This window comes from Lissotriton helveticus, chromosome 3_2, assembly GCF_964261635.1.
Source record: "Lissotriton helveticus chromosome 3_2, aLisHel1.1, whole genome shotgun sequence".
Taxonomy (NCBI): Eukaryota; Metazoa; Chordata; class Amphibia; order Caudata; family Salamandridae; genus Lissotriton; species Lissotriton helveticus.
In genome coordinates, this window is record NC_136062.1 from 460,102,780 (window position 1) to 460,115,803 (window position 13,024).

Below are 13,024 nucleotides of genomic sequence, written 5' to 3' on the forward strand. Positions count from 1 at the left end.
CTTACAATTAAATATGGATCTTCTATTCTGCATCTCATCTCCTTTTCCTTTCTTGCAGCTTCAGAGGGCACAACCCTTATTGCCACCATGATGGATGATGATGACCTGGAAGCGGACTCTGCAGATGAATCAGTCTCCAATGAGATGCTGGCTGCATCAGACGAGCCTTCGAAAATGTCGGCGGCATCCGGCAGAAGGATTCGGCGGTTCAAGCAGGAGTGGCTGAAGAAGTTTTGGTTTCTGCGATACTCCTCGACATTAAATGAAATGTGGTGCCATGTATGCCGCCAATACACCGTCCAGTCCTCTCGGACCTCTGCATTTATTATTGGCTCCAAACAGTTCAAGATACACACTATCAAGCTGCACAGCCAGAGCAACTTGCACAAGAAGTGCCTGCAACTCTACAAGCTCCGAATGCATCCGGAAAAGACGGAGGAGTTATGCCGTAACATGACCCTGCTCTTTAACACAGCCTATCACCTGGCTCTAGAAGGCAGGCCCTGCTATGATTTCAGGCCCCTAGCAGATCTTCTGAGGAAGTGTGAACTCCGGGTGGCAGATCAGTATATGAACGAAGGGGACTGCCAGATTCTGATTCATCATATCGCCAGAGCTCTGCGAGAAGATTTGGTGGAACGCATCCGGCAGTCCCCTTTCCTCAGCATCATACTGGATGGGCAAAGCGAAGACTTGTTTACAGACACTGTGGCAGTGTACGTGCAGTATACAAGCAGCGATGGACCACCAGCCACTGAGTTCCTGTCACTTCAAGAGCTTGGATTGCCAACAACGGATAGTTACCTCCAAGGAATCGACAGAGCATTTTCAGCTCTGGGAATTAGACTTCAGGATGAGAAGCCCACTGTCGGCCTGGGCGTAGATGGTGCAAACATCACTGCCGGGCTGAGAGCAAGCATGTACATGGCCATCCGCAAAACGTTGCCTTGGTTGCTCTGCTTGCCCATCATGGTACACCGTCCTCATCTGGAAATTTTGGATGCAATCAGTGGAAAAGAGCTACCATGTCTGGAGGAACTTGAGAACAACTTAAAACAGTTACTAAGCTTTTACCGTTACTCACCAAGGCTCATGTGCGAGCTAAAACTCACTGCTGCCACCCTATGTGAGGAGACTGAGTTTCTGGGGGACATTCGAGCTGTCAAATGGATCATTGGTGAGCAGAACGTCCTCAATGCTTTGATCAAGGACTACCCTGAAGTAGTGGCCCACCTCAAAGACGTCAGTGTGCAAACTCACAGGGCTGACGCATCCGCCATTGCTCTAGCTCTTCTACAATTCCTCATGGATTATCAGTCAATTAAGCTCATTTACTTTCTACTGGATGTGATTGCTGTGCTGTCACGTCTGGCCTACGTCTTCCAAGGTGAATACCTCCTTGTGTCCCAGGTGGATGAAAAGGTCGAGGAGGCAATCCAGGAGATCAGCAGGTTGGCTGACTTCCCTGGCGAATACCTTCAAGAATTTGAAGAGAACTTTCGAGAAAGCTTTAATGGCATTGCCTTGAAAAATTTACGGGTGGCTGAAGCCAAGTTCCAGTCCATCCGCGAGAAGATTTGCCAGAAGACTCAGGTGACCTTGGCCCAACGTTTTGATTCTCATAGTCGAACATTTGTCAAAGCCTGCCAGATCTTCGATTTGTCGGCTTGGCCTAGAAACACAGATGAGCTAATGAACTATGGTGAAGAGGACATGATCCAGATCTTTGAACACCTTGAGACCATTCCAACATTCTTAAGAGAATCCTGCAGAGACGGATCTGACTCCAGGGGATGTTTGTTGATGGAGTGGCGAGAACTTAAGGGGGATTATTACACCAAGAACGGCTTTAAAGACTTGGTTAGTCACATCTGTAAATACCAACAGAGATTTACACTCTTAAATAAGATTGTGCAGCTCCTCAAAGTCCTTCCCACGTCAACAGCTTGCTGTGAAAAAGGGCGTAATGCCCTTCAGAGGGTACGCAAAAACAACCGGTCCCGGCTGACGTTGGAGCAGCTTAGCGACTTTTTGACGATTGCTGTCAATGGACCTCCCATTGCTAGTTTTGATGCGAAGAGAGCACTAGATAGCTGGTTTGAGGAGAAATCAGGTAGCAGTTATTCACTGTCTGCTGAGATGCTGACGCGCATGTCGTCCATGGACCACAAGCCAGTCCTTCACAGCTTGGACCTCAGCTCAGAATTTTATCCAGATATGTAGACGGTGGAAGAACGTCTACACTTACAAAAGCTGTAGAACATTTTTTCTATACTATTAAGATTTGATATATTACATAAATATATATTATATATATATATATTATGAAAATTGCATCTGAAAGTTGAGAATAATTTTGTTGTTGGGTTCGGTGGAAGCGCTGTGAGATTTAGGATGCCTTTTTTGGGAAATAAAAATGGCTTTACTTCATTTGAAAATGGACTTTACCCCTAAACCTCACCACTAGCTTTCTTCCTCTTCCTCATAAGCAGGGCAATGGCCATTTTCAAATGAGCAGGAGCATACCTTCAATGCTTCCTTTCTAATGGCAGAGCCATAGTAGGACATACCTCACCCGGGTCCTGAGTCTGGGCCAGTTTTATCCTTTGTCCCCAGGGCTTCATGTCCTACCTTGCAGGGGTTTTGTTTTAAGATCACCCTGTAGATACCCTGCTTCACTCGCTTTGTTACCAGCCGAATGCCAGGAAAGTTGTTTGACTTGTTAAAAAGAACGAAAACCATGTGCACATGTTACTATTTTGTTTACTGCTTAATCAGAGATTCTATATTCCCACTAAGTTTTTATAGTAGATGTCAAACGTTCACTGTTAAACTGTGATTTCACCCGGACCCCCGCACAAGGAGGAAAGCTCAATGACTCAAATCGTCTTCCTACTTGTGTTACTATTACTGCACTTGGCAAGGCTTGGGCAGAATAAGCTAGATCTGACAGAACTTTTTCTGTAGTTATGTTGTTACTGACGGGTTGATGAGGGAAGGGAGAATGACTTTGAAGGTACATGTTGCCTATTTGTAGGAACGATAAGCAGGAGTTGTTCAGTAGCCAATATTATGATTCCTAAAAACTATTGGAGTCAGTTGCTGTTAAAACTATTTTACTTGGTTTATTTATTCTCGTATATTATAGTTATCGATGATTGTGTTCGAAGGTGCCCTGCTGGCTGCAGGTAGCCATGCTCTCCAGATAAATACTTCCCCAGATGAAAGAAGAGAGCAGGTTTTGAACTTCTAGACCTACCTAGCTCCAAGTCTGCTAGAAAAATCTTGATGGTGCTGCAATTTTGGAAGGGGCACGAGATTTGGGGGGGGGGGCTGTGTGCGTGTGCAGGCACTTGCACGTGATATGGTAAGTTACATAGGAGGCTATATAGTAACTCTGTCACCCTTGCTGTCGTGAATTTATCCAGAATTTCAAGAACAGAGTATCTGGGGTTTTACCTCTGACACTCTTTCATCTGCTCATTGTTCGTTCAGGCTTTTTAAGATTATCTTCCGGGGCAGGTGCCATGTGAGCACTAGGTGGTTGACTCACTAGTCTACAAATCTGGTGCTGTACTTCTCTTCTGATAAGCCAGAACTTTGTATTAATTATGCCTGATTCCCAAACCTTGATCAGTTACCATATCAACCTGATGCTGCTGGTGCTAGACAAAGTTTGAGTATGCACTTTTTATAACGAAGAAACCTGCTAAACCATGCAGTGTCCCAGAGCAATTCTGCACAAGATGTTAATCTCGTTGAATGACCTCAACACTGCCTGCCATCCCAGGTTTGTTCAACATTTGTCCACAGAGCTGTCCAGATATATGTATATCTACATGAGATACATTTTTTATAATGAATCTACATGGGAATTATTTAGCTAGTCATTTATCCTGGGAGTCTAGCCTGGTCTGGCTCTCATGTAGCAATCTTGGAAGCACTTCTCTTAAAGTCTCCAAATGTACTATTTGGTATGAGGAATGCTGGGGGTGCCCCAAGAGTAAATGCATTTGTTTCGTAATGAAGTTGGCCTGTCTCCTGTTCCTCAGTCACATGGCGTCCTTGACAGTGGAACTCGTCTCATGCGGAATCAATTCCGGCGTGGTCGTCACCAGAGTCGTCCGCCAGATCCTCGCAGGGACCCACATGCCAGGTTGCAGCTTCTCCGACACCTTCATGGGTTTATAGTTGTATCTCAGCTGATACTTGCTTTCCAGGCACAAGTGTATTCGATCTGTCTGCCATGTGCTCTGCCAATGACGCTGCAGCTCGTTTTGAAGAGGAGTTGGTTGGTTCCCACTTTTCTGGATGACTTTTCTTGATGCACAACTTCCACCAAAGTTTCAACCATTTAAATTGCTAGTGAGTGAAAATAGTAACTGTTTAGGGCTGTGGATGTGCTTGGGGTACTTGGAAGGTGTAGGATGCAGCCAATTCTACTACTTGTCCCATATTTGGTTCCAATGACCTGCAGGAAGCTGGAAGATAGAAGGGGCTCCTTCATGGAAACAAACAAGCAACCATCCTCTCCTTACTGAGATTATCGGTAGGTCCTAGAAAACCCTTCTGCTCTGCTGCCAACACCTCATAGGCTCTTGGCATTAAGATGCCACTGAGTAGCATCTCCATTCTGACCTTGCTCTATGAGCGGTTGCAGGTCTTCTCTGTTCTCTCATAAGGCTGCGACCTTGGGAGGTGTACCCCAAAGTATGACAGGTGAGACTGTTTGTTAAAAAAAAAACCTTGAGGTTCACCAAGACCTGAAATTAATGTTGGATTATTATCTGCAAAATAGTCAAAATGCACTGTCAGGACTGTCATGAAATAGTTCTGTATGGATGCAAGGTAGTAATACATGTTTGAGTTTACCCAAATCCTGTACTGCCATGCACCTAATGGGAGTCTAACTCGCTGTGGTACCTCACTTATAACCAAGCCAAGTCTGGCTTACTACCCCCCTATCCTCCGCTATACCACTGAGTCTCTCTCACTGAAGAAGTTTATGGACACTTCAGAGGAGTCCCACTCCCATTCTTGGGTCACAAACACTTCAGCATTTCACTTGCTTCTGTGCATCATGTACACTTCATCAGTGTCGCACTTCTTTGGGTCATGTACGCTTCAGAAGGGTTTCACTTTGGGTCATGAACACTTCAGCAAGGTCTCACTTCTTTGGGTCATGTCTACAGCAGTGTCTCACTTCTTTGGGTCATGTCTACAGCAGTGTCTCACTACTTTGGGTCATGTCTACAGCTGTGTCTCTCTTCGTTGGGTCATGTCTACAGCCGTGTCTCTCTCATTTGGGGCATGTATACTTCAGCAGTCTCACTTGCTTCCTTGGATCACATACACTACAGCCAAGTCTCACTTGTAGTTTGACGGAGTCCTACACTCTTAACTGTATTTGGTCATATACACCTTGACAGAATATCGCTCATTACATTCGGTACCGTATTGCTCAGCAGAGTCCCACTAACTGCCATGGTTTATGTACACTTAACTGAGTCTCACTCACTACCTTGGGTGATGTTTACTTCATCTAAGTATAATTCTCACTGCCTTGAGTCACATGCACTTCAGCAGTGTCTCACTTGCTGCTCTGGGTCACATACACTACAGCAGAATCTCACCTGCTGCCAGGGTCACATACAACAGCAGCGTCACACTTGTCTGGCTTGGGGCACCTACACTTCACCAGTGTCACACTTGCTGCCCTGGGTCATGTACACTTCAGCGGTGTTACACGTGGTGCCCTGGGTCACTTACACTTCAGCGGTGTTACACTCGGTGCCCTGGGTCACTTACACTTCAGCGGTGTTACACTCGGTGCCCTGGGTCACTTACACTTCAGCGGTGTTACACTTGGTGCCCTGGGTCACTTACACTTCAGCGGTGTTACACTCTGTGCCCTGGGTCACTTGCATTTCAGCGGTGTCACACTTGCTGCCCTGGGTCACATACACTTCAATGGTGTTACACTTGTTGCCCTGGGGCACGTACACTTCAGTGGTGTGACACTTGTTGCCCTGAGTCACGTACACTTCAGCAAAGTCTCACTTGCTTCCCTGGTTCACGTACACTTCACCAGTGTCACACTTGTTGCCCTGGGTCATATCCACTTCTGCAGAGATTTGGCATTTGGTCACATACACTTCAGTGGAGTCCACTCCTTGACTGCCCTCAGTTAGGTTTCCTTTAGCATGTAACTCAGCGAAGTCGTACTGCATTAGATTACACTTCAGCGGTGTTACACTTGTTGCCCTGGGTCACGTACACTTCAGCAGAGTCTCACTTGCTTCCCTGGTTTACATACACTGACATTGATTCCCTGGTTCACATACACTACAGCAGTGTCTCACCTGCTTCCCTGGTTCACATACACTTCAGCAGTGTCTCACTTGCTGCCCTGGGTCCCATACACTTCAGCAGAGTCTCACTTGCTGCCCTGGGTCACATACATTTCAGCAGTCTGACTTGCTGCCCTGGGTCACATACGCTTCAGTGGAATCAACTCCTTGACTACCCTCAGTCAGTTTACTTCAGCATATACCTCAGCGAATTTGTACTGCCTTATACCACATACACTTGTCACACTTGCTGCCCAGCGTCACAAACACTTCTGCAGTGTCACACTTGCTGCCCTGAGTCGGCAAAGTCCACTTATTGACTGCCTTGTATTACCCTCACCCTCATGTCCTCATGCACATCAATAGCACCGTAGTCATTTCCATGCCATTCTCCTTATACAGTCTAGTGGAATCTCAGTTGCTTCCAACAGATGCCTTAGTGGCTGTCACTCATTCCAGCATCATTCTCATCAGACACTTCATCTGAACCTCACTCATTTCCCAATAATTGTCATTATAAACATCAGTGATGTCTCCCTGATTTGCACATGTCCTCAGCAGCAAACAATAAATTGATGGAAAGAATGCTTGAATTAATCTCAGCCACTAGTGACCGCTTGAGCAGCATTCCAGCCCATCCATGCCTGGCAATTCAGGCTTGATTGTTCCTAATGGAGCAGGGCCAAGGCTGATTCCTATCTGAGGTGGCAGGGTGGATAAATAGGGATGGATGGGAATGCAGTGCTGAATAATTACCAGTGCCTAAGAGTAATTTGGGTATTTCACTCATCATATCGGTTGTTCACATGTCCACTTTAAGTGAACCTCACTCATTCTCCATCACACCTTGTCAGATTTCATTCATCCCTACATAGCTGTCCTGTGCACTGGGGGATGCCATTCATGCTAACATCACTGTACTTGTCCATTTCAGTTGTCTCTAACTCATTTCTCATGACTGTTATGTATCTCGGTGGGCTTTCTTTTCACTCCCCATCACTGTTTTTATACCCATTGAATTGAATGTGGCATTTATAAAGTGCATGGCTACCCAACCAGGTTTCCAAGTGCTACAAAACAGTAGACAAGAGGTGCCTTATCTCAAAGCCCTTCATAAACTATGTTAGTACCCTGTTTCTGAAAAAGCAAAGTGTTAAGAACTCTGTGGAAGTTGCTATCTCTGGAGGCGGCCTGCAGCTGGGCCAGAAGAGAATTCCACACTTTTATAGCCAAATAAATTAATGAGATCCTGCCTGGCTTGGCTCGTTTAACTCTTAGAACCTGCGGCAGGCACCAATTCGATGACCACATGCATCTCGCAGGAGTATATCACTAGGTCAGGCGGCAAAGATAAACTGGGCCGCCGCTCATCAAAGCTCTATCGATGCAGAGGGCCTTGAACTGAATACATTTGTCCACAAGAAGCCAGTGAAGGTCTCTGAGTAGGATAGAAATGTGGGCAAATGTCCCAGGAGGCGGGCTGCCATGTTCTGGATTATCTGAAGATGTTGAACAAGGCCTTAATTTACTCTCAAGTATAACACATTTCCATAGTCCAGACGAGAAATAACAGCCTGTCTAACTGTTTTCTGGGTCTCATACAGCAAAGACCAAAAAACTGTCCTCAAGCATCTGAGAAAATCAGAAAAAGAGGCTCTCACCTTGTGAATCTGCTGGTGAAAGGTAACGTGTTAATCCAGTTAAATGCCCAGGATTTTCACTATGGATGTTGGAACCTGGATGGACCTAATTCTGCCAGCCTCCATTATGGCCCAGATAAAATGTGCTGATTACCTACCACCATATTTTTTGTTTTATTACCCTTCATTTTAAGGCAGTTAGCGTCCATCAATTTTGCCAGTGATTGAAGACAGTGCTTCAATTTGTATGAGCCTTTTTTCTCATCAGACGTCAATCTGATCTGTGTATCGTCCACTAGAGATTATAGAGAAGCCAAAAGCTTGAAAGTGTGGGGTTCAAAGAAGAACCTTGTGGCACCCCATACCAAATTAACTCACTGATGATGTAGATGCTTTAAATAGTACCTGAAAAGAGTGATCTTTCAGAAACGAGTAGTACCCGGTGGGACACCTTTCCAAATGCTGCAATAACATCCAATAGAATAAGGGCCCCGTCCCTGCTGCATCAAAGGGGACTTTAAGTTTTTCTGACTCCATCAGGAGACCAGACTCCATACTGTGGCCTGGGTGAAAACCTGATTGATAGGAATGAAAAAGATGATGTCGCTTGAGGTAATTTGAAAGTTGGACATTAATGTTTTTCCAAGTAAGTAAAGAGATAGGGTTCTAATTCTTGAGTTTGGAATGATCTAGCGTAGGTTTCTTAAATAAAGGGAGAGCCATCATATGCTTCCAAGCCTGCGGGACTATCGCCTTAGTGATCGATGAATTCAATAATTCAAGCAAAGTCGGAAACAGCACCGAGCTGGCATGCTTCAACACCCATACGGAAGCCAGATCCAGAGAGGAAACTGGTTTCATTAAAGAGCCAGAGCAGCTGGATTACTTTAGTTAAGCAGTGAAAGTCCATTTTCTCATTTGTGTCCATTTTATGGCATCATTGCCTTGATTAACTGTAAAAGAGAAGTAAGTATCAGAAATCTTATTGAAGAAAAAATCTTTAAGATCATTGCATTTCTCTTCCAAAATAGAAGTACTCAGAGAAATGCGCGCCCGACCCATCAGAAAAGGAAGATCTCCTTATTTGCCTGAAGGCAATTATCCATTTTCTCCGCATAATGCTGGAGTCTAGCTGCTTTAATAAACTAGACAACAACGGGCTGTAACTCATTCACCACCACTCTTCTCACACACATCATGGGGCTAGTACTCATTCACCACAACTCATCTCATACACATCAATGTGCTGTAACTCATTCCCCACCACTCTTCTCATACACGTCAATAAGCACTCTTTCCCCACCACTCTTCTCATACACGTCAAGGGGATGGCACCTTTCCCCACCACTCTTCTCACACACATCAAGGGGCTGTCCCTCGTTCACCACCTCTCTTCTCATCTGCATCACTGTCACAGCACTGTTCTCATGAGCATCACTGCCCTCACTGAACACACTTCAGTGGCTCTCTCCCCTGCCCCAACAAGGGCTCTCTGGCTTCCCACTCCTGCTCATCTACGTTAATGGGATCTCGCTCATTCCTGCATCATTGTCTCCATTCACCTTCTCTGAAGCTCACCTTCCTCAGCTTCCATCATTTCCTAGAATGCGAGGATATCCCATGTACCACCAATCCTTGCATCTCCTGACAGGCTGCAGTTTGAATTCCATCATGTTTTCATGTCTTGTTGTTGCTCTGTTAGTGCACTCCTTTGTGTCAGATAGTTATACCCTGCCTACCAAGTGCTTTAAACTGCCCTCTTCCTACAGCACACGTGCTGTACCTCCTGCCCCACCCGTTCAGCCTCTTAAAAACCAGTAGTATACGTCACACTGCTCAGACTACTTGATGTGCTGCTACCCCAGCTCTTCCACCACATGCACCCCCAACTGCCCTTTTGATGTATTTCTTTACAATACTCCTGAAGGTCCTCTGGTTCCACCTCATAGAGCTTTGCCAAGGCCCCCTCAGTCCTTGCGGGCAGCGCCCATCCTCTTGTATGCTGGGAGTGTGCTAGGCTCTGCCAGTGCACCTCAGTCCCAAGGGCGGCCCTTGATAGGCTGTCAGCAGCTGGGACCCTAATCAAGCTAGCAATCATGGTCACTGGATGTTTTTTTCAATTGTAAGATTTATTTTGAGCTCCACTTACCTCGTCACCCTGGAGATGGCCTACTTTGCCTCAATAGCGGGTCTCCCCAGCTCAGTCCTTCCTCTTTCCATGCTGGTGTCTCAGCATCAGTGCTTCCAGTGGTCCATCAAGTAATATCATTTGCAACACCTTTTGTGTCAGGACTACGGACATGCACAGGTCTTCCGAAGAAAAGCAGAATGTACTTAAATCAGGAACCATCACTAGTTCTCCGTTTTGAGGTTTACCCCTTCGTCAGAAATGTAGACATGTTCACTTCTAGTGTCCTGACTGTTAGCCACACAGAAGGTGGTACTTTTGTGATGTTTCTATCAATGTGCCACGAATATAGCTATAAGCATGGGGTGACAGAGCCCGGAAGTGGGCTAAAACATCCGCACTGGTTTGCAGACTTAGCTCATAAGGACTCTGTCACTTTTCTGAGAGACAGCAGTTTCGCTCGAGGGATGTTTAGCCAACACTAAGAGGGCGTCTGACCGGTCTGAAAATGGTGGGCAGTGGGGGCGGGGGAACGCCACTGGTAAGGCTTCAGCTGTAACACTCCTTACCACCCTAACACACCTTAGCCCTTCAGTAAAAGTCATTTGTCCCTCCTTGTTTGGTGAATGTGGGGCAGCTGTGCTTGGCATAGATTGCAAAGCCGCCTCTCCGAAGCGTACTCACTGTTTATACCACACTTTTACTTCATGTTTTATATTATTACTTTGCAGACTCTGCTTTAAAGTTCCTGTGTGAAAAAGGCATATTACACTGGATACAAATAAAGCTATTTTGGTATACGTTAGTATGTACATGGAAAAACAAAAAAAGTATGTTCTTTTATCCCCTGTATTGGATGATTGTTAATAAAAACATTTCAGTTTAAACAGTGTGGAGGCTTATCTGTCTTGAAGCGGCGTACGATGAAGCAAAAAAAACAGCCATCTAAGTCCTAGCAAGCAGGCTCATGTGGATTACTCTCTGAGGGCCATGTTGGCTTGGAGCATCCGAACAGCTGGAACGCTATGTAGGTCTGTCCTTTTCTTCTTCTAAGAAGTGCCCATTGTCAGTAGCTTGACACTGCCAATATTTGCTGATTTACTTTTTGTTTTATAGGAGAGTGTCTGTTTTGCTCCTTCAGCACCATAGAGCTCTCTGATGCCCTGTGTTTTGGTGCCTGTGAATAAGTTGGATGAGGTGTTTTGATGAAAGTCTACGTATAATGCTGAGAGTTATCTTATTCCCTTCGTTTTGCTCCCAATCATTTTTCAACAGGTATATATCTGTTTTAAAAAACACACGCTGGGCGCTTCCGTCCCTTTTTTTAGGTTGAAAAGTAGTGTCGCTTCTGCCATTCATGGCAAAGATACTATGTTCGATACATTCCCCATACATTTAGGAAGAGAGCTTGAGTCCGCCTCCTTCAGCCTTTGACTTGTTTGGCTCAGGACCCTTCAGCCATTAACTTCAGACATTGCCAACTGCATCTTCAATCAGGCCACAGGAGTCTTTTAGGATGTTAAATAGTTGTCTGAGTGTGACCAATCTCCTCCATTGGGATGCACAAAGCATCATTGAACATTTGAAAAGTACACGCGCTCATCACGTTTTCGGTTCTCCCTCAAATATGTGCATTGTACAGAAGTATCTGCAACAAAAATATGAGCGCCTGCATGCTTTCAAGTTACTGCAAGAATTATTCTTTCAAACCCTTCCATTGTGATTGGGAAGGAGGCGTGTTTTTGGCTTATTGTATGTATGTATGTATTTGCATACTTATATAGCGCTGTACTGTCACCCAGAGGGTATCCTGGCGCTTTGACTCAGCAAGCCGAACCACCGATGCAGAGCTCAGGCTACTCTTGGGAACAAATGAGTTTTCAGCCCTTTTTTGAAAGCTGAGAATTCACCCAGACTCCTTAACAAGAGCGGGAGGGAATTCCAGAGTCTCGCGGCCGCAAAGCTGAACGACCGCCCTCCCATCCTTATCCTCTGAACTCTGGGGACCGTCACCAGAGAAGCAGAGGAGGAGCATAGGCTCCGAGATGTAGAGTACCAAGAGAAAAGGTTCTGTAGCAGAACTGGGCCCTGCCCGTGTACAGCTCTAAAAACCAGGCAGCATGCTTTAAAAAGGATCCGCTGATGAACAGGCAGCCAGTGTAAATCCTGTAGTGCCAAGGTAGAAGAGGCGGCGCGCGGTCGAGAAAGTGCCAACTTGGCTGCCATATTTTGGACCCGCTGCAGCCTGCCCACCAGCGTTTTGGGCGCCTCCAGGAGCAGTGCGTTGCAGTAATCCAATCTGCTTAGGATCAGACCCCGCACTACCTCTGGCCTAGCCTGCGTTGGGAGTAGTGGTAGGACTTTCCGAAGCAACATCATACAGGTGGCTACGGTTTTGTTAACGAAAAGATCCAGTTGTGAGTTGGGGCCAAACATGACCCCCGAGATTTCGAGCAGACTTTGTAGCAGTCACTGTCCCGGAGAAGGAAGGAGGCCAGAAATCATCCGGTAGTACACGCGGGACACGGTCATTGGAGCAGTAGAGCACCTCCGTCTTGGATCCATTAAACTGGAGGGAGTTAGAACGTAACCAGTTTGATGTAGCAGTCAAACAGCGGTGGAATGTCTCTAAAGAGACAGCGTCTTTACCCTCCAAGGAAAAGACCAATTGGGTATCATCGCCGTAATTAAACACAGAGATACCGAAAGATTTTATCAGTTGGATCAGAGGGCGGAGGTACAGGTTGAATAATATGAGGCTGATGGCTGAGCCCTGTGGTACCCCCTGCCCAACTTTCCGCACATCCGACTTAAAAGGCGGCAGGGCCACCACCTGCTGTCTGTTGTTAAGATATGAGACTAGCCAGTCCCTGGCCAGCCCCGTAGCCCCGATCTCCTCCAGTCTC

The 13,024-nt window shown here is 46.0% G+C and overlaps 1 protein-coding gene across 4 annotated transcripts in view; it reads left to right on the top strand.

The window, feature by feature from the left end:
- PRDM11 (PR/SET domain 11) overlaps positions 1-11,005 on the top strand; it is a 236,570-nt gene extending 225,565 nt beyond the window's left edge. For all 4 annotated transcript variants that reach the window (XM_078684364.1, XM_078684363.1, XM_078684367.1 and 1 more), the window contains one exon: positions 59-11,005. In XM_078684364.1, the coding sequence (XP_078540490.1) occupies positions 59-2,223 (2,165 nt within the window). In that variant the 3' untranslated portion in view covers positions 2,224-11,005. The remainder of the gene's footprint in view (positions 1-58) is intronic.
- Positions 11,006-13,024: the final 2,019 nt, after the last annotated feature.